Source organism: Octodon degus, unplaced genomic scaffold (assembly GCF_000260255.1).
Source record: "Octodon degus isolate 3935 unplaced genomic scaffold, OctDeg1.0 scaffold00029, whole genome shotgun sequence".
NCBI lineage: Eukaryota > Metazoa > Chordata > Mammalia > Rodentia > Octodontidae > Octodon > Octodon degus.
The window spans coordinates 655,259-675,789 of record NW_004524605.1 but is presented as its reverse complement, the minus strand read 5'-3'; the positions used below and the strand labels follow the sequence as shown (position 1 = coordinate 675,789).

Sequence of the window (20,531 nt, the reverse complement as noted above, 5' to 3'; positions counted from 1 at the left end):
GCAGCTACTTTACTCTAAGCCAGGGCTGGTGATGTGGACCTGGTTCCCACCAGCCCCCTGGTGTCATAAAAGTGGCCTTCCAGCACCTTGGTGCAGAGTGTTTTCCCTCAGTTGAGGCAAACAATGGGTTCTACAACACAGGCACCCTCTTCACACAAGCACTTCTACTTCCTCCACATCCACGTGGGTCCAGGCCACCATTCTATCTGGCCTGGTCCACTGTGCACAAGGGCCTTTGGAACTGCAAACTTGCTGCTGTTGCTTTCTGGACTTAATATCAATCAGGACCCAGCTCAACATAGAGGCCACCTGGAGAAGTGGGTACAATGACAGCCTGGGAGAGAAAGGGGGCAGAAGCCGATGACAGGCAGGAAGGATGTGCTGAGGGATGACGGTGCAAAGTGCTGTTCTCAGAATTCCAAGCCACGCTGGGGTGTGCTGGTTGGGTGTGCTGGTCTGCCTTGAGGGATGCTGCGGCGGATAGCGGAATTCGTGCTCATGCCCTCCCTCAGATACCCGCACGGCCGTGTGGTGATGGCATAGCCTCATCCCCTGGCCCTTTCTGGGCCCCAGGAGGCCTACTGCAGGGTGTGCGAGCAAGACAGGGCATTGCCAGACTCTTAGTCCTGGGTGAGTGAGCTGCCCCTCCCCAAGCAGGAGCCAAGGGCCGGAAGGCAGGGCAGCCAAGGGCAGGAGCCTCACCACAGAGAGGGCCCTGCTACACGTGGGCTGCTTGGACTGTGGCTCCCCACCGAACTCCCATGGCTACTCTACAGGCCCCAGCGTTGACATTCCCCAGTTGGAAGCCTGAGTCTCAGGGACTTCACTGTCCACTCAATACGAGGAGGTAGCAGGTCCAGGAACATGCTGTAGTTGGCCTAGTGTGAATCTCACAGCCTTTGTACAACAGGCTGCTGCCATTTCCAGGACATGGTAGAGCTGGGTGGCAGCCAGGGGTGCCAGCTCACAGCCCAGGAGTGGGCTGTGGAGCTAGGGTCTAGAGGAGCTAAACCACGTTAATCGTGGGGCAGGTGAGCAGGCTGGGACTTTTGTGTTCCTAGACTCCCTTCCAGTGCCAGGGAGCTGGGGTACAGTGCATGTAATCTGGTCAGGTGGTTTGTGGCTGTGTGTTTAGAGGAAGGAGGAAAGGTGGGTGGATGGAAGGAGGGAAGAAGGAAAGATGGCTGGGTGGACGGGTGGATATAAAGATGGATGGGGAAAGCTGGATGATGGATAGATTGATGGATGGGTAGAAGGAAGGCTGGATGATGAATGGTTGGAGGGAAGCATGAACAGATGGGCAGGTGCTAGAGACCACCTCACAGTTGCCATCCGCATCAACTCAAGTTGAGGCCTGGAGAACTCAGTGCATAACACCTTGTGATTCCTTCCTGCCTGTCATCGGCTTCTGCCCCCTTTCTCTCCCAGGCTGTCATTGTACCCACTTCTCCAGGTGGCCTCTATGTTGAGCTGGGTCCTGATTGATATTAAGTCCAGAAAGCAACAGCAGCAAGTTTGCAGTTCCAAAGGCCCTTGTGCACAGTGGACCAGGCCAGATAGAATGGTGGCCTGGACCCACGTGGATGTGGAGGAAGTAGAAGTGCTTGTGTGAAGAGGGTGCCTGTGTTGTAGAACCCATTGTTTGCCTCAACTGAGGGAAAACACTCTGCACCAAGGTGCTGGAAGGCCACTTTTATGACACCAGGGGGCTGGTGGGAACCAGGTCCACATCACCAGCACGGGGCCAGATGTCACCAGCATTCCTCCAAGAAGCAGACTCAGAAGGTTCACCAAGCCTTGGGCTTTCCTCCTGAGAGCCAGAGGGCTGGTAGCAGGTTTCAAGCTGGACACACTGCAGTACAGGGCCTATGTATACCATCCTGTGACACAGATCCCTAGGAGAATTTGGAGGAGAAATAGGGGGCAGTGTGAATGAAGGTGCTGCAGAACACAAACATGTAAGAACACCACCATGAAAAGCAGTTTGGATGGACAAGAAGCTTGGTCAGTCATCAACAAAAACAAATGGGACTTGAGGTCACATTAAAGGTGCTATGAGCTGGGGAGATAGCTCAGCAGTCTAAGCACCTGCCTGGCAAGCACAAGGACCCAAGTTGGATCCCTGGTACTACATGCCATATGGGCCCTGAAACTGGGTGTGGTGGTGCATGCCTGTTATCCCAGCACTGGGGAGGCTGATAAAGGAGGATCACTACAAGTCCAAACTGCATAGCAAGACCCTGTATCAAATAAATAAATAAATAAATAAATAAATAAATAAATAAATGTGTTGCATTTAGAATGAAAGGCAAAAGACCCTGTGTACCTGGAACTGGAATTTGATCTTAAACAGAAGAGATTCTAATGGGTGGGTGGGTGGGTGGGGTGGTCAGAGCAGGAAGAGACCTGGAAACCCTCACATGGCCAGGCTGGGGAGGTTACCTCAGGCACTGAAGTGGAGAGGACCCCAAGGCAGGGAAGATGCAGTATGGGGGGAGTGGCCCAATTTCCAGCCTCCGAGAGGATGTGCCAGGTGGACAGTGCTGCCTCCATGAAGAGGCCCTTACAGAGGAGCTGCTTTGGGAGGTGAGGCACCCCACACTGGCAGGTGGGGTGCAAGGAGCCTCGGGCGGAGGGTGGGCTCCACCAGCAGACTCTGATCACCTCGCGTTCCTGGACCGCTATGATCTGGACCCTAAGTGCCTGTTAGGTGCCTGAGGGAGGCTAAAGTCCCTGGGCGGCTGCAGGGACCCGGCCAGGAAGCCAGTGCTTTGCTCTGCCATGGACTCTAAAGCACAGGCCAGGCCCTCACACATGTACACCTCAAAGCTAGACACGAAGCCAGCCCTCTCCCTTCCTAAGTGCCCTGAGGTATTTGCTGTAGGTACGCTGCTGCCCACACCCCACGCAGCTGGCCCACTCGTCCTGGAGCAGGAAGACTGCAGAGGGAGGGCACAGCCCTCTGCCTGTCTTCCATTTACCTTCTCCCGCCTGCTGTATGTGGTCAGGGAGTGGTGTGCTGCCCCACGCAGGGCTGTAGTAGAAGTTCCCTGTAGGGTCCATCTGGTGCTGGGAGGGGACAGGAGGCACTAGGCAGCTGTCAGAGCTCCATGGCCACACCCTCCCCCAGGCAGCCCAATTACCTCCAGGATGAAGAACTTGGCCGTCTTCGCTTTGGCCCATGTCTTCTTCAGCCTGGAGACAGGACTCATGTTCATGCCAGCTGCAAGAGGGAGGTGGGCTAAGCAGGCTCCTGGGCCTGGCAGCCCACACTGGGAGCTCCATGTGGTCTGTGGGGCCCCGCCCCGCCCACAGAGGGCCTGCCCAGCACTTGTGTGCCCCATGGTGCCCCCGCCCTCGGTGGTCCTCATGGCCCAGCCTGGGGGGTCACTCACAGACAGTGGCCATCAGGGAGTTGAAGTTGCTGATGTTGAAGCACTCTCGGGCCACGTCAGTGAAGAACTCAATCACCTGGGCCCGTGGCTTCTTCTTGGCTGGCTGAGGACAGGCAGAGTCAGCCCTGTCACTCCGTCAGCTGCCCCAGCTGGCTCTGAACCTCGGCCAAGCCCAGGCCCAGGCCCAGGCCCAGGCCCAGACCACAGCAGAGCAGCTGAGGCCCAAAGTGCTGCGCAAGCTCTTACGGCAGCTCCAGGCCACACTGAGGCCCAGCGCGACTGCAGCATGCTAGGGCCCACAGCTCAGCCCACTTGGAGGCTGTCTTCCCGGGCCAGCGCTGGGCCCTTCAGAACTGTCCTGTGGCCTTCACCAGTTGTCCTGGGAGAGTTCCTCATGCAGACCCCCTCAGGCCAGCGCATCCCAGCCCTCATAGCAGGGGTGAGCAGGGAGAAGCGCCCCAGCGAGGGTGCCCCAGACTGCTCACTACCACAGGCAGTACCAGTCTCTGTGGTGTCTGAGGAGGCTGGCACTGGGCCCCTTGGGGGTGGCCGAATGGGGGCAGTGCCCAAGCCAGGAGGGGCAAAAGGCATAGCACACAAGCTTCTCCCTCGCAGGTGACTCTACTAAACAGCTTCCAGGAGCCTCAGAGGAGTGGCCTGCAACTCTTCTCAGGGGGAAGCCTGATTTCACCTTATAGCAAGGTCGAGGGTTCAGTGCATGCCCTCTACTGTGAAGAGGACAGGCTGGGGGTCTCAGTCCAGGGACAAGCATGTCCAGCTCCAGCCTGCTGGGGCCTCGTGTGGTCCAGGAGAAGCCATGGACTGCACTTTCCATGTGTTATATCTGAACTCTTAAAGCTTGCATCTCTTCTATCTCTAAACCCTGACCAAGCCAAAGCAAACCTGCTACTGGCTGGGCTCTGAGGCAACAGGTGCAGCGGAGGTGGACGCTGCCCACGAGTGACCTCATACCTTCAGCAAGCAGCCTTTGATGGTGGCATGGGTCTTAGCCAGCAGGGAATGTCACTTCAGGGGAGGGTGGTGGAGTACTGCTCGTATCCTGGAGGAGTCCTGGCTGAAGATGGCCCTACACAAGCTGCCCTCTGGTCTCTCTGTGGGTCCCACCACCCCCACCCCTCACTTGCCATGCAGGTCTCAGTGGCTACCAGGTAGCACAGTCAGTTGGACCATTTTACATAGGTCTCAAGGTTGTTCGTCTTGTCACTGAAGCAAGGCTAGAAAAGGCATGCAGGGCCACACCCTGAGTCTGCCAGTAGCTTTTTTAAAATGTATTTTAGTACAGGGTCTATAGAGTCTCACTACACAGATTGGACTTGTAGTGATCCTAGTGATACCCTGTTTTCAGCCTCCCAAGTGCTGGGAGTACAGGTGGGCGCCACCACGCCCATCCCAGTCATCTTCACCTCAGTGCCCCTCAGGGGTGGGGCCGGCCGGCATGCCGGGGATGGAACCCTGGTCCCTGCACCTGCCTAAGCAGGCACTTTAGTCCACTCAGCTATTTGGCCAGCCCTGTCAGTAGCTTTTTGTAATATCAAGACAGTTCACAGTCATAATAGACAATCTGGACAATGTGGAACCACAAGCCATCTAGAAATACCAATGGGTAGTCTTTTGGGGTTTTCCTATACATTTAAAGATGTAATTGAAAATAAGGTGGTGGGGCCGGGGATAAAGCTCAGCGCAATAAGTGCCTGCCTGGCAAATGCAAGTTTCTGAGTTTGATCCCAGTGGGGGGGGGTGTGTGTGTGTGCGCATGCACGTGCACACACATGCACGCACACATGCATGTACGCACACGCACACATGCACACATGCATGCACTCAGAATTGGTCCTTGCTATTCATGGGTTCTGAATTTGAAATTTGCCCACACCCTGAATTTGGTCTGTAACTCCAGCAGCTCATATTGCTTTGCAGCTGTTTGTGCAGGTGCACGGAGGTGCGGGGGAAAAAAAAATCGAGTCACTCCACACAGGCATTTCCAGCTGAGGTGGAACAAAATGAGGTACCACACTCCTGTTTTGGCTCTCATATCATCAGCAAGTATTATTTATCTGTCTAATACTGCCCCCCACTTTCTGGTGCTTTTTAGGGGAGCAACTTCAATGTAGAAAACCCTCCCAAGCACAGTGCTGGTGTCCTGGGGTGCCGCAGGGACCCAGATGGTCTGTCCCCTAGAGCAGGGCGGGACGAGCGCCCCTTGGGCAGAACCACAGTGCAGATGGCTTGGGTGCGACTTAAAGTGTCCTCAAACATAAACACGCGTGCAACAGTGTTACACATGGGTCACTTGATGAACGCTGTGGTGAGAGGCTTGACTTTCCTGTAGGAACAGTGGCTTAGTCACAGCATTGATGACATTGCTCGAGAGCATAACGACCAACCACAGTCAGAGCCAACTGTCTGCAGCCGAGCATCTATACGATATAGCTATATACCTTTCCATGTTTCTGCCTTAACCTTTTCCAGTGTCATAAAGTATCCTTTGGAAAGATATTTTTTAATTTATGTAGAACGTGCCATCATACATGTATCATAGTTTGCAAGATTAAATCTAAACTAGCTTAAATGTGCAAGTTACAACTGCTGGCATAATTTTCAAAAAAGGGGAAGATGGAGTGAGGGACTTGCTAATTCAAATGATATAAAGGAAAAAGGAAAAAAATAAATGGAAAATATGGACGGTGAATATACAATAGAGGGCATCAGAAGAAATGCAGATAAGCACTTACAGTTATTGCAATTTTTTAAAAAAGAAACTCTGGTCCTTGTCATTTTCAAGAGATATATTCTAAATTTCACTCAAGTAAAAAGTAGGAAAACATATGCAATAAATACCACACAACTATTCAGGTGGTTCATGACTTACGGTGGTTTGGCGTAATGATCTTTTGACTACACTGGGCTTCCAGGACATGGCCCTACCACAAAGTGAGGGACATTTACATTAATATTAGACAAAATTGATTTTAAAACAAAAAAAGGACTCTAAGGCAAAAACACTAGAAGAGATTAAAATGTACAAGATGATGTTCAGTTCACTGGGAACGGGTCACGAATCTGAGCGTGTCTGCACTGTGTGACCCAGCTCCTGCCAACAGTCAGGAAGGAGGAGCACCTTATCAGAGAAAGCAAACCACACCGGCACAGCGGAAGGGCTTTATGGATAGAGCAGCGATCCTTAGGGCAGGGAAACTGGAAAAAAGTGCAGACAAATCCGAGTGAAGTAATTTACATAGTTGAAGTAATGGACAAACATGGAAGCTCAGCTACCTGAAAATATGCATTCTTCTAAAAATTTAGAAATCCAACAACATTTTAAAAAAATCTATAGGTCAAAGATGAAATAATAAGGAAATTAAAATGATACTGAAAACACTGGAAAACAAAATTTAGAGTCTGCAAATAAACAAATACTTAAAGGGAAATGAGTGTGGTCTTTCATTCTTTTATTAGAAGAGTGGAAGACTAAGAAAACTTGCAATCCAGCATAAGAAATGAGAAAGGACCAGGGATACAGCTCAGCAGTGCAGGCGCTGCCTGGCAAGTGTGGGGTCAAAAAAAGAAGAAATGAGAAAAAGAGCAGCAGTAAACCTAGGGAGAGTAAGTGGAAGGAAACAGAGACTAGAGAATAAATGAATAAAACAGTAGAGAAAACTGAGCTCATAGGATCAACAGTCAAAAGTTCTTCATGTGAAACCCTCGACAAACTGATGAATCTGTGCAATATTGGGGGAGAAGCAAAGCGAGAAAAAAGTCATGAAGACTATTAAAGATAAGTCAATTTGAATACCAAGAAATTTAGGCAGTCCAGTGGTGCCATGGGTCGTGAACTTCATTAGTTCCGTGAATCTGGGGAAATCCGTCACCCAGTGTTGAGTTCCAGAACCAAAGCTTAATTTTGCTGAATGCTTCTGGTCAACACAAGCATTTGTGAACCAAAGTACTAGTAACAGTTATCCATGAATAATTACTATTATTAATAAATACTACTACTATTATAATAGTTATCTGTGAATAATTCTATGTCTATGAATATGAAAACTTAGTTGAAATGGCCAAATCCTTGGAAAAATATACATTATAAAACAGACCTAAGAAGAAAAAGAAACCTAAATGGCTTATAACCACAAGGATAAACAAAGAAAAAATAAGAAAAAAATTGAACCTGAACATAAAAATCATTCCTTGAAGAGCATTCCAGGCCCCAGTATTTCACTGAAAGAGTCTATCCAATGTTCCAAGAAGGGGCAGTTCCAACTTTTAATCCAGAATAAAGAGAAATGGAAACCAAATGCCGGCCAAGAACAGTGTCAGAAGGGAAGGTTACAGCTCAGTCCCAGTCATGGTCCCAACTGCACACACTCTAAACTGAACACTGGCACACTGAGTCCAAAGATGAGTGGAAAGGGTGCCAGGCTGTAATTTTCTCTTCCATTACGGCACGAAGCAGTGGGTAAGCTGCTCAGTAAAAGATAACAATGTGGGTGCCCCTTGGAATGCCGAGTAAGGTATAACTTTAATTTTATCACATCTTTGTCATACCTATTTGATAGGACAAAGCTGGAGTGCCTTTGCCGCAGGCCCCAGCCTGCTGGGTCTCCAGGGTGAGCACTTGCCTGACCACTGCTGCCGGCCCTGCTGTCACAGGACCCTGCTTTTCCTTGGGAGAAGCGCTGCAGACTCACACTTTCCAGACTCCAGTATTTGGCTCATATTTTCTTAAAAATGAACAAAATAAACCTGCCACTTCACAGAGAACAATTCACAGTATTTGTCGCCATTGGTAAAATGCAAGCTTTCAAGAGAAGACGCGAAACATGCATCTGCCCCTGAGCTTGACGACTTTCAACATTCAGGCTTCGTGCAGTGCGGGGGATGGAAGCCAGGGTCTGGCGCAAGCCAGGCAAATGTGCTGCGGCCGAAGCAGGCCCCAACCCCGGACTGTTTTAAATCATGAGGGCAGGAATGACAGTCACAGATGTGATTAAAGTCCGGCATAATGACCTGTGCCAGGCTTCAGATCTGCCTAATTCTCTATCTTCTAAATGACCGACGTACAATGTTACAGAATCATGCACTGAGAGGTCCAAGGTGGACCGACAGAGGCCCAACATGTGGGAAGCTCACTGACATGCTTTCAGAGCTCATATTATACTGAATGGTTAAAAAGTACTGATCGCTGGGCTTGACTGCAGTGTCTAGCAAGAATATTAACTTTCAACTACTTGTCTGAGTGAGGCTGGGTTTCCTTTAACCACACAGGGTATGCTGAGAGACTGAATGCACAAGTGAGTGAATCTCACTGTTTTCCATGAAGTCAGACATTACAGAGACTTGTGAAAATACTGTAAAGCAATATCACTCTTCTCAGTAATTTTCTCTGGATATATAGCTATGGTTCATATAATATGTTAATTAGGTGAACATATGATCAGTTAGTATAGCTATTTGTAAGTACTTTAGGAAGTCAGAGGTGTTAACGGATGATATGCTAAGTGGTGCTAGAAACAAGTCATGTAGCTAACAGTACTTTGATGCCCTCAATAATTTTTATGCATGTAAGTGGTCCTGAGAATGAGCCACTTGAGAAGTGAAGCCCTGGGAAAACGTGCACCCGATGTGCCCCAGAAATCCGGTCAGAATGCTGACTGCAGCTAAACTCGCAACAGGAAAACAAGAACGCAAGTGGGGTGGGCTGAGCCTCGACGTCCTGACACACACTTGACACCACAAAGAAACACCAGAAATGGGACACATCACACAGAAGACCAACAACCCTCCTCGGGTGGGCGCATCTCCTTCCTGTGTCCCCCACCCCCATTCCTGGAGGTTGTTCACTCACTCTGGTGAACAGAGAGCACCTGGAAGGTTTTGCTTTGTCGGGTCACAAATGGTCACATCCTTTTGTCTCCGTCACTACTTGTTTCTCTTGGGTAACTGGATGCACAGAGCACGTCTGTTTATTTGTTTTTGTTCTTTTTTTTTTTTTAGACAGGGTCTCCTATGTCGTTTAGCCTAGTCTTGAACTCACTATGCAGCCCAGGCTGGCCTTGAACTCACAGAAATTTTCCTGCCTCAGCCTCGAGTGCTGGGATTACAGTTGTGTCCCCCACACCCTACTAAGATAGCCTTACTTTTAATAGCCGTGTGGTACTGGTGGATGTATTATATTTTTAATCTACTCCCATGGAAAATTTGCTTCCGGCCTTTGGCCACAACACACCCTCTATCTCTCAAGTAGCCCTGCATGCCCATCTTGTGCACAGCTGCATTTATTGTAGCATAAATGATGAGCTGCGGACATCTGGATCCAGGAAGTAGGTGTGTCATTTACTTGTTTATTTGGTGCTTGGGATGGGCCGCCAGGCCTCGTGCACCCCCTAGCCCAGCGCTGCAGGGCAGAGCTCCGTCCCCGCGAGGCGCCCTGGCCCACCACTGCAGAAGAGCCCTTTGTCCCTCTCGCCCGCACACCCACCACTCTGTCCTGCCGCGTGACGCTCGCTCGTGTGGGAGGTGTGACGCAGTCCCGCACTACAGAGCTCAGCTTCTGCTTTGTCCAGTCGTGCCATTGCGTCTGGAGCCTTTGCGCTGAGCTGCACCCCCCAACTCTCCTTGTATTTTTAATTTTCAGCCAGGGTCTCGCTAGATCATTAAATTTTCCAGGCTGTGCTCGAACTTGTGATACTCCTGCCTCAACGTCCCAGACTGCGGCCAGCCCCACCTTACTAGAGGCGAGGGCACAAAACACTGCTCCAGTTCATGTTACACCACGGGCCACATCTGTCCTGTTCCACCGCTCGCATGGCCCGAGCGTTTCCCCGCGCAGCCGCCAGAGAGCGCCTGGAGCCTGGGCCAGAGCCCAGCGTCTGCCCGCAGGTCTCCCTGCGCCAGCACCTGCACACCCATCTGTGCCCACCCGCACCCCCACCTGCGCCCCTCCCGAGCACCCCGGGTCTCCTGCACCCCTTGCGTGCCACCCCCGCTTTCCCCACCCCTATGCTGAGTCCCGCAAATACCCCCCAACGTGCGCCCACCTGCGCGCTCCCCGCGCGTTCTTGCTTGCGAAAGTCTGCACGAACTCCTCGGGCCCGATGCGTCGCAGACGCTCCTGTGGGCAGAGGAGCGGCCCCAGTCGGTCCCTGCACTACCCAGGGCCGCCGCACCCTCTGGGGAGTCCGCCTCAGCGAAGGCCCTGGGAGCAGCCCTTGGGTCGCCCGGTGGGCGTGGAAGGCCTGGGCTCCTGCGCTCACCAGCTCCACGTGAGTCAGCTGCTCTGCCAGCGTGTAGGGGTCGCTGCAGACGCTGAGGAGCACCCTGTGGACTGAGGCATGTGGCTTGGTCTGGTAGGCGATGGGCTTGTCCGTGCCCATCAGGCCCTCAGGCCCTGGTCCAGCTAGCGTCCCCTGGTCCCAAGCTTGTGGCGCAGAGCCTGCAGGAGCTGCTGCATCCTCTTCCCGGAGGCCTGGGGGCCAGCGGCACTCAGCCTGTGCATCTTTCCCGTTTCCCTTGGGGCCTCTGGAAAGGCCCGGCACAGCATGGTGCCACAACCTTCAGCCAAGAGCAGGGCTCAGAACCAGGTCCTGGAAGGAAGCAACAGGCTCTCACAGGGCACCCCAACTCCCTGGGCCCGTGCAGAGTGGGGTTTGTGCTGCCTAGAGGCAGACCAAAGGAGGAAGGCTTGGAACAGGCCCTGCCTAGCCCTGGGCCTCCTGCTTGGATCCAGTGGGGGCCCAGTTTCCGCAGGCTGCCTTGGCCCTGCCAGCAGCACCCCGGAAACCAGAGAACTCTTCTAGGATTGGGTGTTTATTCCCCCGTGGAATGGGGCTCACACGGGCCACCTCTGTATTATGGTCGGCGGGGCTTACAGTGTGTGGTAAAAACCTCCTGCTGAAACCCCTCAGCTCTGCTCAGAGGGACAGACCAGTTCCTACACTGGGCCACACCTTGGGCAGGTACAGAGACAGAGACCTGGGCCCTTTCTGCAGGGCCATCTGCCCTTCTACCTTCAGGGAGAGACCCCTGTTGCTAAGGGACGTTGCTGTCAGCCAGCTGGGTTGGCTGAGTGAGAGGGCAGCAGGTCCCTGGGGGCTCTGGTCAGTAAGGAGCAGAGCAGCCTGAGCTCATGAACCTGTAGCTTTGTTGCTGCCACTCCCCTCAGCCACCAGGTCCCCAAAACCCTCCCACACAGCGGTTTCTCAGGTCTCATCTCCTGCAGCTGCCTCAGCTCTTGGGCCCCAGCAGTGGCAAAGGCCACCAGGCCCCGCACACTGGCTGGAGTCATCCCAGACACTGTCTTCTCTCACGGCTCTCGCGTCTTTCCCCCAATGCTTGTGCATGTCCACCATCATCCCTGTGGGCCAGGCCCTCTGTTCACACTGGCCTCTAGAAAGGTTCCCCGCTTCCACATGGGCTCTGGTCCCTTTCACCTCCAGCCACGTGAGGCCCACCTCCCCCTTAGAATGTTTCCATGGCTTTCCTGGCTGTAAGGCCCTGAGTCCACTTCCAGCTACCCTTGATAGCTTCACTGTCCCTTTGGCCCCCTGTGCTCTGGACACAGGCAGCTCCTGGATTCCCTTTCCATCCACCCCGGGGGCCTCTAGAAGGGCCCAGTGTGCTTCCTTGCAGTGTTTGCCACTTGTCCCCAGCGTGCCCTTCACTGCTGGGGACACAGGTGCCCATGCATGGCGCCTGTCATGGCACCTGCCCAGCTAGAATTCAGACCACTGCAGAAGCTGCTCCAGACTTGCGTCTTCCCTCCCCACTGTTTATGCCCAGCTCATAGCAGTCACACTCATCTGGCCTTCAGCTGCAGACACCTCCCTGGGGGGCATCAGGGTAGCCTGCCACCTGCAGATCTGCCAGTGCAGCCTCTCTCCGTCCCTCCTTCCTAACACTCACCACCCACCCACTGCCAGCTTCCCATCTACTGTCCACCTACCCATCCACCCTTCCTGTCTTTTTATCCTGTCTTCTCAGCAATCTTTCCACATCCATTCACCTATAAATCCACCTGCCTATGTAAATGACACAAACACCTACCCTCTTCCTATCAATAAAAAGTAGCCAACTGCCCAGCCAGCCACTTAGCCTGCAGCCTCCTTCTGTGTCCACCTCCCCTGCCCGTCCACCAGCCACCAAGTCTTCCAGGACCCACTGTGCTGCATCCAAAAGCCAGACCCTGATCCTGAAAGGGATCACCCAGGCACTGCCCCTCTGAGCCTCTGAGGCCTTGGCATCACTGCCTCCTGTTGTCCAGCCTGGCTTAGCAGTTTCCTTTATCAACACACGTCTATGCCCACTCTGGGGCACGTTGCTGGCTCCCAGTCTGCCAGGTTTGCTGTCCTCCCAGAAGAGGTGACACACCAACCCTCCTCCTCCCCCTCCCAAATGTCCTCTCCTTCCATTAAAAGGAATAGTGTGCTTCGGTGCCATGCACAGGGTCCTGGGGACCTGGGAAACCTTCCCCTGCCAACTACCAGGAGACATCCTAACCCCTGCAGGGGACTTCCTCAAATTCTCACAGCCCTTAAAGGTGGAGATTTTTGTTCCCCTTGCACTCAGAAGTGAAGTAAGGCTTATGCTCCTGAAATTGCTCTTCCCAGAGAGACACAGCCAGGAGCACGGAGTGAGGTGGGACAGAGGCACCTCCTACCTCTGAAGCCACCAAGGTTTCCAAGTGCCAGGGTCAGGGTCATGTTCACCTCTAGTACACTTTGGGCTGTAGGAGGGTCCTCCACTGCACGGTTCACAGGTGAACCCTTGGACTGAGCAGATCTGAGGAAGGTTTGCCGAGGGTGGTTGGTGTGCCTACCTTACTGTCCTTTGGTTCACCAGCCAGAGCCCTTTCCCTGCCCTTGATTGGCAGGTCCCTGGCCAGGTACACTGGCTCCCAGGCTAGCTCTGGACAGGCACAAGGCCCAGCAAGTACAACACGCCTAGTAGCCTAATGGGTCATAGGTCAACAGCCAGACTGAGGGGCTCCAAGAACGCTGGCTGTCTTATGCCATTGATAATAGCAGGCCAGCAACGAGGTCAAGAAGCCAGGCCTGGAACCAGAGGCCTTTGCTTCCCTCCTGCTGAGGTGCTGAGGTGGGTGTGGGTACCTGGGATGAGAAGTTATGGGGTGAAGGAACCCTGCTGTGCTTGCCCACCTCATCACAGGGGGCATTGCAGCCCACCATGTCCTTTAGGTGCCCAATAGCCTACTCTTCCTGGAAATCCCGTGGGAAGGGTTCTGTCCAGCAATTGGAGCAGTTTGGGGCCAAACATTTGGACCCGGGCCTGTAAGGCAAGCAGAGCGCTGGGGTTACCCAGGGTGAGGGGTGAGGCGGGGTCAGCCTCCCCATGTGTGCACTGTGCCCTGAGGCCCACTGAGGCTGGACATGGAGGGGCTGAGGGGCCTGGCACACGTTTTGAGGCTGGGTGACTTCCGCCTGCCGGTCATCCCACATCCCTTCTCCCACACTCAGTGTCCCCTGCAGACTCCTCCTTCCAGCACACTGTCTTAGGGGAGCTGAGGCCACACAGGGAACAGAGGAGGCCCCATCCTTTGTGAGGACTAAGCCAAGCCCCTGTGCCTGGGACTTGCATTAGCCCTGAGGAGAAACCGCTTCCTCTTTCTACATAGTTGGGAAGGATAGACAGTGACCCCATTGACTGAGGCCCCTTGTCACCACTTGAGAACAGTGGGAACCAGAGTGAGGTCTCTAGGTCTTGGTGAAACCAGTGGGTCAGAGTGAGAAAGACTAGGTTTTAGTGTCACTGGGTCCCAGAGCCAGCAGGACCTGAGATTTGGTGGTTACATGAGATAGTCTGTCCCTTTGCCAGTTGAAGTTGGGCTTCTGACATGGAAACAGAACCAAACCAACATCCAAACACATTGCCAAGCATGTGGGCTGAGCCCAGGCAAGAGGAAGGGATGCAAGGAACCCTGAAGAGACTGGGCCATCCATAGACCACATGCAGAAGGGGTGGGGTGGGGGGAGCAGCGCAGCAGAGCTATAGGGCCATGCCAGGACACAGACAGTGGGATCTAATTGACTGGGCTTTGGGGACACAAGGCAGGGCTCAGTGTTAGCTCAGGGCACCTGGGGACACCGTGAAGCTGCACAGGGAGCTGCCCAGGACTCTAGGAACCAGCTGCATCTTCCAGGTCCTTGACTTCAGGCAGCGTCAGGACAGTGACAGCACAGCCTCCCGACAGGCAGAAGCAGGACTGCTGGAAGCCCGGACCTCACCTTGTCCAGCACTGGCTGCTGCTGCTGGGTGCACAGATTGCCACCTGGGCCAGGACCTCTTGGGGCTCAATGAAGAGGTGGGCGCTCAGCAGGAAGGAGAAGATGTAGGCTTTCTGCAGGGGACAGGCAAGACAGACGGTCCACTCACAAGGGCGTGGGCAAGGGCGTCCTTCAGCTTGCCCACCTCCCCAGGCCAGGCCGCTCCCAGGCCTGCTGCCAGCCCCATGCCTGTGGGCCCACTGGGCAGTTCACCCACCTCAGGGTAGTAGTCGGCTGTGGGTACCCGGTGCTGGACCAGAGAGGCTGAGGAGGGGGTTCCATCCAGGAGGGGCTGCCCAGTCTGCTCGCCATCTGCGGGCACTGTTGGGGGCAGGCTGAGGCTGCCTGGGGTGACCATGTCGGAGGTGCTGTGTCTGGGACATGCCTGCCTGCAACAGTGAGGAGCAGTTGGGGTACACTTGAGCTGTGGCTACTGGTTCCCTGGGTTCCCCTCCACCTCAATGTCCGTGTGAGTCCATGATGACTCCCTTTCTCCTTCGCTTACAGCCCCCAGGCCTCCCTCAGAGTCCAACCATCACTTCTTTGCCGAGCTCACCCTCTCAGGGGAAGATGCCTTCCAGATCCCCTCCCAGGAAGGTTGCCTTCAACAAGACCCACAGCATCAGTCTCTTCCTCCCTGCCACGGGCCACAGAGGTTGGTTCAGAGACCAACCTGACCCACACAGGCAGGGAGCGGAGGGCAGGCATCACCCAGAACTGCTTTGGCACCCAGAGGCCCTTACCCTAGTGAAGTGCAGGCTGACATGGGTTGGGCCATCTGGTCGCTTGGAGGGCCCAGGAGAAGGAGTGCAGTGCCAAGTGCAGCGTGGAGACCTCGCTGTGCAGAGCTGCTCAGGGGACTGCAGCTGGTCATGCTGGATTCTTCCCAGGAGCACCCTCAGCTGGCACTGCAGGTGCTCTGTGATTCTGGACAGTTAGACTGTACCATCTCACAAGGCCACCTCCTAACCACCCCATGTGGGCACATGGGACTGGGGCTGCTTCAGGGAGTGGTGGCCAGCTCTGAGGCAGGTATCAGCTCTGCCTCTGCCTGGGGCCTGAGCCTAACACCATAGAACAGGCTCTGCTGCCCTCTGCTCCCACCTGCCAGAGGTCTGGCACCTCACCCTGCAGCCTTGGGCCTGTCCCAGCCCCAGCCACATTTTCTTGAAGATGAGTGTGGCAGACTTTCCCTGCAGGCCAGAGCAGCATCGCCTTGTGGTGGGAGGAAATGTCCTTTGAGAGAGGAGCCCGTGGCTGCAGAGCACCTGGGCCTGGTGTGGAATGGGTGCCGGGGTGCCAGGGATGGGGCTGGGAAGCTGCAGTGTCCTCAGACCCAGCTGGGCCTAAAGTGGCTATAGTGACCAAAGTCACTACAATGGTATCACGGTTTGGGGTTTTTGCAAGGTGAACAACATAGTACAGGGCACATTTTATAATAGTATTTTATAACAAATCACCCAAGAATCACATACTACTAGTACAGGAAATCTATCCACACACTAAATACTAATGAATCCAGCTGAGGCCTAGAGCTCATAACAGTGCCTCCTGCCAGTCCAACTGGAGGCCTAGAGCCCACAAAGTCCCATGCAGGTCCACTTCGCAGATCTGCGCTGGAAAGGCCCGAAGATCAGCGGTGGAAGCTAGAAAGTCTATGCCAGTGGGATGAAGGGTCTGTGCTAGCAGGCTGAGGGATCTGCACTGGAGCCAAGAAGCAATGCTCAAGGTAAGCACCAGAGCTCCCCAAACACACCACAGCCATCCTCAGCAACAGTGAGGTCCTGAGCTCCTCCAGCAATGGGGAAAGCTGAGTTCCATCAGGAAAGCCAATGTGGGGGCTGGGGAGATGGCTCAGTAGAATAAGCACTTGCCTGGCAAGCGCAAGGGTCTGAGTTCTAATCCCCAGTTCCGCCAAAAAAACCAGCAAAAAACCGGAAAGCCAATGTGACCAGCTTCTCCATGAGGCTGAGCAGGGCACCATCTTCTCCTCTGGAGCAGGAATCAGTGTTAAAGATGGGGACCCAAGCTTCACCAAAGTTCATCGGGAAAGCCAGCAGGACAAGGTCCTCCAGCAGAACAGCCCAAGAGAACCAGCAGCTCCCAGCAGCTTCTCCAGCTGGCAGCCCTAACAGCGTTCCGGCAGCTTCTCCTGTTCTGCATTCATGCTGCTGGCAACAACCCTCAGGTGGCCTCCTGCACCCAGCACCACGCTAGTTTAGTTCAGCTGGGTGGAGTACGTTGACCACCTGATGGAAATCCACTACAAGTGGTTCAAGTGGCTCCTGTGGCAGCTCACACAGGGGCCCAGGAGAGGCTGCAAACCAGCATGACCACACAGATCCCCAGAGAGGGAATGAGCCACCAGTGCCCTCTGGCCTGCAAACACTGTAATGGGTTAACTCACATTTTAAGCTATAAATGTAAATCTTGTGCTTTCTGTTGTAAATGCATATTCACTCATTGTTTTAGATTGTTTAGTAAATAGTGGCTGTTACCTGTAGTTTGCTAGATAAAACTACCTCACCAATCCCTGTAAACAAAGTTAGATTACAGAGATGACTTCGAAAGGAAACTAAAGGGGCTTTAACTTCTTGTAACCTTGGGCTATGCCAGGCTGCCTGAAGGTACTCAGGTGCAAATTAACGAGAGACTGAAAAAGCCTCAGGAAATCTAGTTTGAGTAGTGGTCAGAATGACTCTGAGGGGCCGGGGAGATGGCTCAGTGGAATAAGCGCTTCCCTGGCAAGTGCAAGGGCCTGAGTTCAATCCCTGGTTCTGCCAAAAAAAAAACAAAACAACAACAAAAAAAAACAAAAAAACAGAATGACTCTGAAAGCATTATTGGTAGTGGTCACAATGATTCTGAAAGCATTATTCTGCATCAGATAATGAATTTGTTTATCAAACTGAATGTGGTTCCAGGGTTTAAAACCCCTCCCCTGCTTCCTGAGCAAGTCACCTTTCAGTCTTCTCCTGTGTGAGAGCTGATCGAGGGTCCTGAGCTCAGTAATAAACGGCTTTCTAAATTCCAACCTGGCTGATCTGGTTCCTATTCTGAGCAACCCATAACAACACTTGTAGGCTGCCACTGCTTGCAGGTGTGACTCTCAGGGGACAGGCTTGTCCTCCACCATCCTGCTGTTGCCTGGGGCCACAGTCATTCAGTAGCACTGGAGTGGCTTCTGGCACTGTCCCCAGCACCAGGGACCTCACAGATCTGGTGGAGGGGGGCAGAGAGCACACAGATGACGCTGTGCACAGTCCAAGATACAGGGAAGGCAGGGCACTGGGGAGCAGCACAAACTACTCATTGTGCCCCTCAGCCCCCCTGTGGCCCTTCCATACCACAGTGGTCCTTTCCATTTTCTTATTTCTCTTCTCATTTGCATATGCAAGGACAAAGACATTAAATATGTTTCCCCTTTTCTACTTTATTATGCAGAAAAGCAGCAGGTCCACACCTCCCACTGTGTGCTTCGGAGGTCTTTCCTTGGCAGGACAGGCTTCCCTTTGTTTTTAGGTACCTCAAAGTATCCCATTGTTTGGATGTTGAGAAATAATTTAAAACCTGATGATGGGGGCTAGATGTAGAGCTCCATGGTGCAGTGCTTGCCTCGCGTGGACAAGGGCCTGGGTTTGAGGCTCAGCGCTGCAAAACAGCACAAGCAAAAGCTGTGAAGTAGCCCACAGATGCACATGTGGGTAAGTGCAGTACAGTCTGGGGGGCACGTGCTGCAGCCTTAAGGAAGCACTGCGTCGCAGTTTAGATCTGGACAGCCTCCAGCTTCACATGCACTGGGTGGGGCCTGCTCTAGGTGGTCAGCAGGACAAGGTCCTCCAGCAGAACAGCCCAAGAGAACCAGCAGCTCCCAGCAGCTTCTCCAGCTGGCAGCCCTAACAGCGTTCCGGCAGCTTCTCCTGTTCTGCATTCATGCTGCTGGCAACAACCCTCAGGTGGCCTCCTGCACCCAGCACCACACTAGTTTAGTTCAGCTGGGTGGAGTGCATTGAGCACCTGATGGAAATAGAGCCTGAGGGCTCCTCTTCCTACCCCAACTCAGTCCCTGTCCCATGCTCCAGGCAGCTCTCCTCCACAGCACTGAAGCAAAACTCTCCCCCCTGTAGCAAGGGGCACTGAGTATTTGCTCCAGCCCTGAGAAAAGTGATAACACATGGAAAAAAAGATGAGGGGCCAGAGAGATAGCTCAGTAGAATAAGCACTTCCCTGGCAAGTGCAAGGGCTTGAGTTCAATCCCCACGTTCCGCCAAAAAAAAAAAAAAAAAAAAAAAAAAAAAGAAGAAGAAGAAAGAAAGAAAGATGACCCTTGAGGAGGTTGTGTCAAGCGAATGTGCCCATCTCAGGATTCCCTGCTTAGGGGGTGGGCTAGTCAGTGATCACCACGGAGCAGAATGGCGGCTCTAAGGGCTGCGGCAGGGCAAGGGACATAGAGCTCTTGATTAAGGCTGACACTTTCAGTCCTGCAAGATGCAGGAGTACTAGAAACGATGGCGCACAGTGATGTGAACATGCTCGACCCCTCTGGACTGGACGCTGAAGAGAGTGGAGATTGTGAATCTTACAAGTATTTTTAATAACTTTTAAAACCATAGTAGTAAAATTATCATTACAGTCTCCCTTGGAGAGTCTTTAAAGCACCAGCACATTCCCCCGGGGAAGGCACACACTTGGGGGTGGGGCTGGAGGCAGGCTGGCCGGGTCCTGCACCTGCGAACACGGGGGAGGAGCTGTGGCAGCTGGCCGGGTCCTGTGAGCACGGGGAAGGAGGGGCTGCGGCTGCAGGCGGGGTCCTGCACCTGCGAGCATGGGGAAGCAGGGGCTGCAGCTGCTGGCCGGGTCCTGCACCTGCGAGCACGGGGAAGCAGGGGCTGCGGCAGCTGGCCGGGTCCTGCACCTGCGAGCACGGGAAGGCGGGGCTGCGCCGGCTGGCCGGGTCTTGCGAGCACGGGAGAGGGGCTGCGGCAGCTGGCCGGGTTCTTCACCTTCTGAGCCTTTCACTGAGCAGGAGGCTCTCTGGCTTGCATCAGGGACTCCGCGGTGCACACGTGGCAGTTCGGCCCGCGCTTGGGCCTGAGGAGAGACAGTGCTTCAGAGCGGAACCACCCACCCCCTGGCTGGGGAGTGAGAGGAGAGGAAGGGGCCGGGGTCCTGGGTCCTCATCCACGGTGCACCGCAGGAACCCAGCACTCCCTATGTCAGCGCCCTTCCGGAGCGAGCACCACATCCCATTCACACTCTCATCCTCCATCCAGGGGACACAGGGACAGCTTGCACCTCGGCCATGTTTTTCACGGAACCTGCACCTCTGTTGCCACCAGTGGTTTGCAGCTTCTCAACATCCATACCAGTGCTTGTTTTCTAGTTTTTGAAAACATAACAGCCATGCTGATGGGTGTCAGGTGACATCGCTCTGAGGTTTTGATTGGCCTTTCCTTGAGGATTCCTGCTGAGCGCCTTCTGTGTTCCATTTGTGAATGTCCTTTTGAGCAATGCTTGATCTAGGCTTTGGCCTTTTTTGAACTGAGGTGTTTGGGTTTCCTTTTGCTGTGGAGTCGAACAGCCCCTCCTGGACTCAGCTGAAGGACAGACCTCGGCTTCTCCAAGCTGCCCCTGCTTTGCGCAGGTGCACTGTGCCGGGGCCAGAGGAGCGACGGCACTTTGCAGTCTCCAGCAAACCCTGGAGTCCTCTTTCCCACCCTGGTAAATCCTGGAGCTCTGACAGTCTCATCCCAGTTTGGGTTCCCTGAAGGGCTCTCCATGTTTCCTGGTGTCTGAAGAGCTACTGCAGGGTACGGGGCCTCCTGCAGACTGAGCT

The 20,531-nt window shown here is 53.7% G+C and overlaps 1 protein-coding gene across 1 annotated transcript in view; it reads right to left on the bottom strand.

Annotated features, from left to right (window-relative positions):
* The window catches only part of Rasgef1c (RasGEF domain family member 1C), a 36,269-nt gene extending 16,305 nt beyond the window's left edge, over positions 1–19,964 (bottom strand). The window contains 15 exon segments of the mRNA XM_012514292.1: positions 2,982–3,042; positions 3,044–3,069; positions 3,144–3,223; positions 3,396–3,498; positions 4,541–4,630; positions 10,444–10,527; positions 10,670–10,813; positions 10,816–10,881; positions 13,571–13,661; positions 13,663–13,700; positions 14,657–14,697; positions 14,700–14,769; positions 14,913–15,084; positions 19,424–19,512; positions 19,824–19,964. Coding sequence (XP_012369746.1) covers positions 2,982–3,042; positions 3,044–3,069; positions 3,144–3,223; positions 3,396–3,498; positions 4,541–4,630; positions 10,444–10,527; positions 10,670–10,813; positions 10,816–10,881; positions 13,571–13,661; positions 13,663–13,700; positions 14,657–14,697; positions 14,700–14,769; positions 14,913–15,084; positions 19,424–19,512; positions 19,824–19,964 — 1,296 coding nt within the window.
* Between the last annotated feature and the right edge of the window lie 567 nt (positions 19,965–20,531).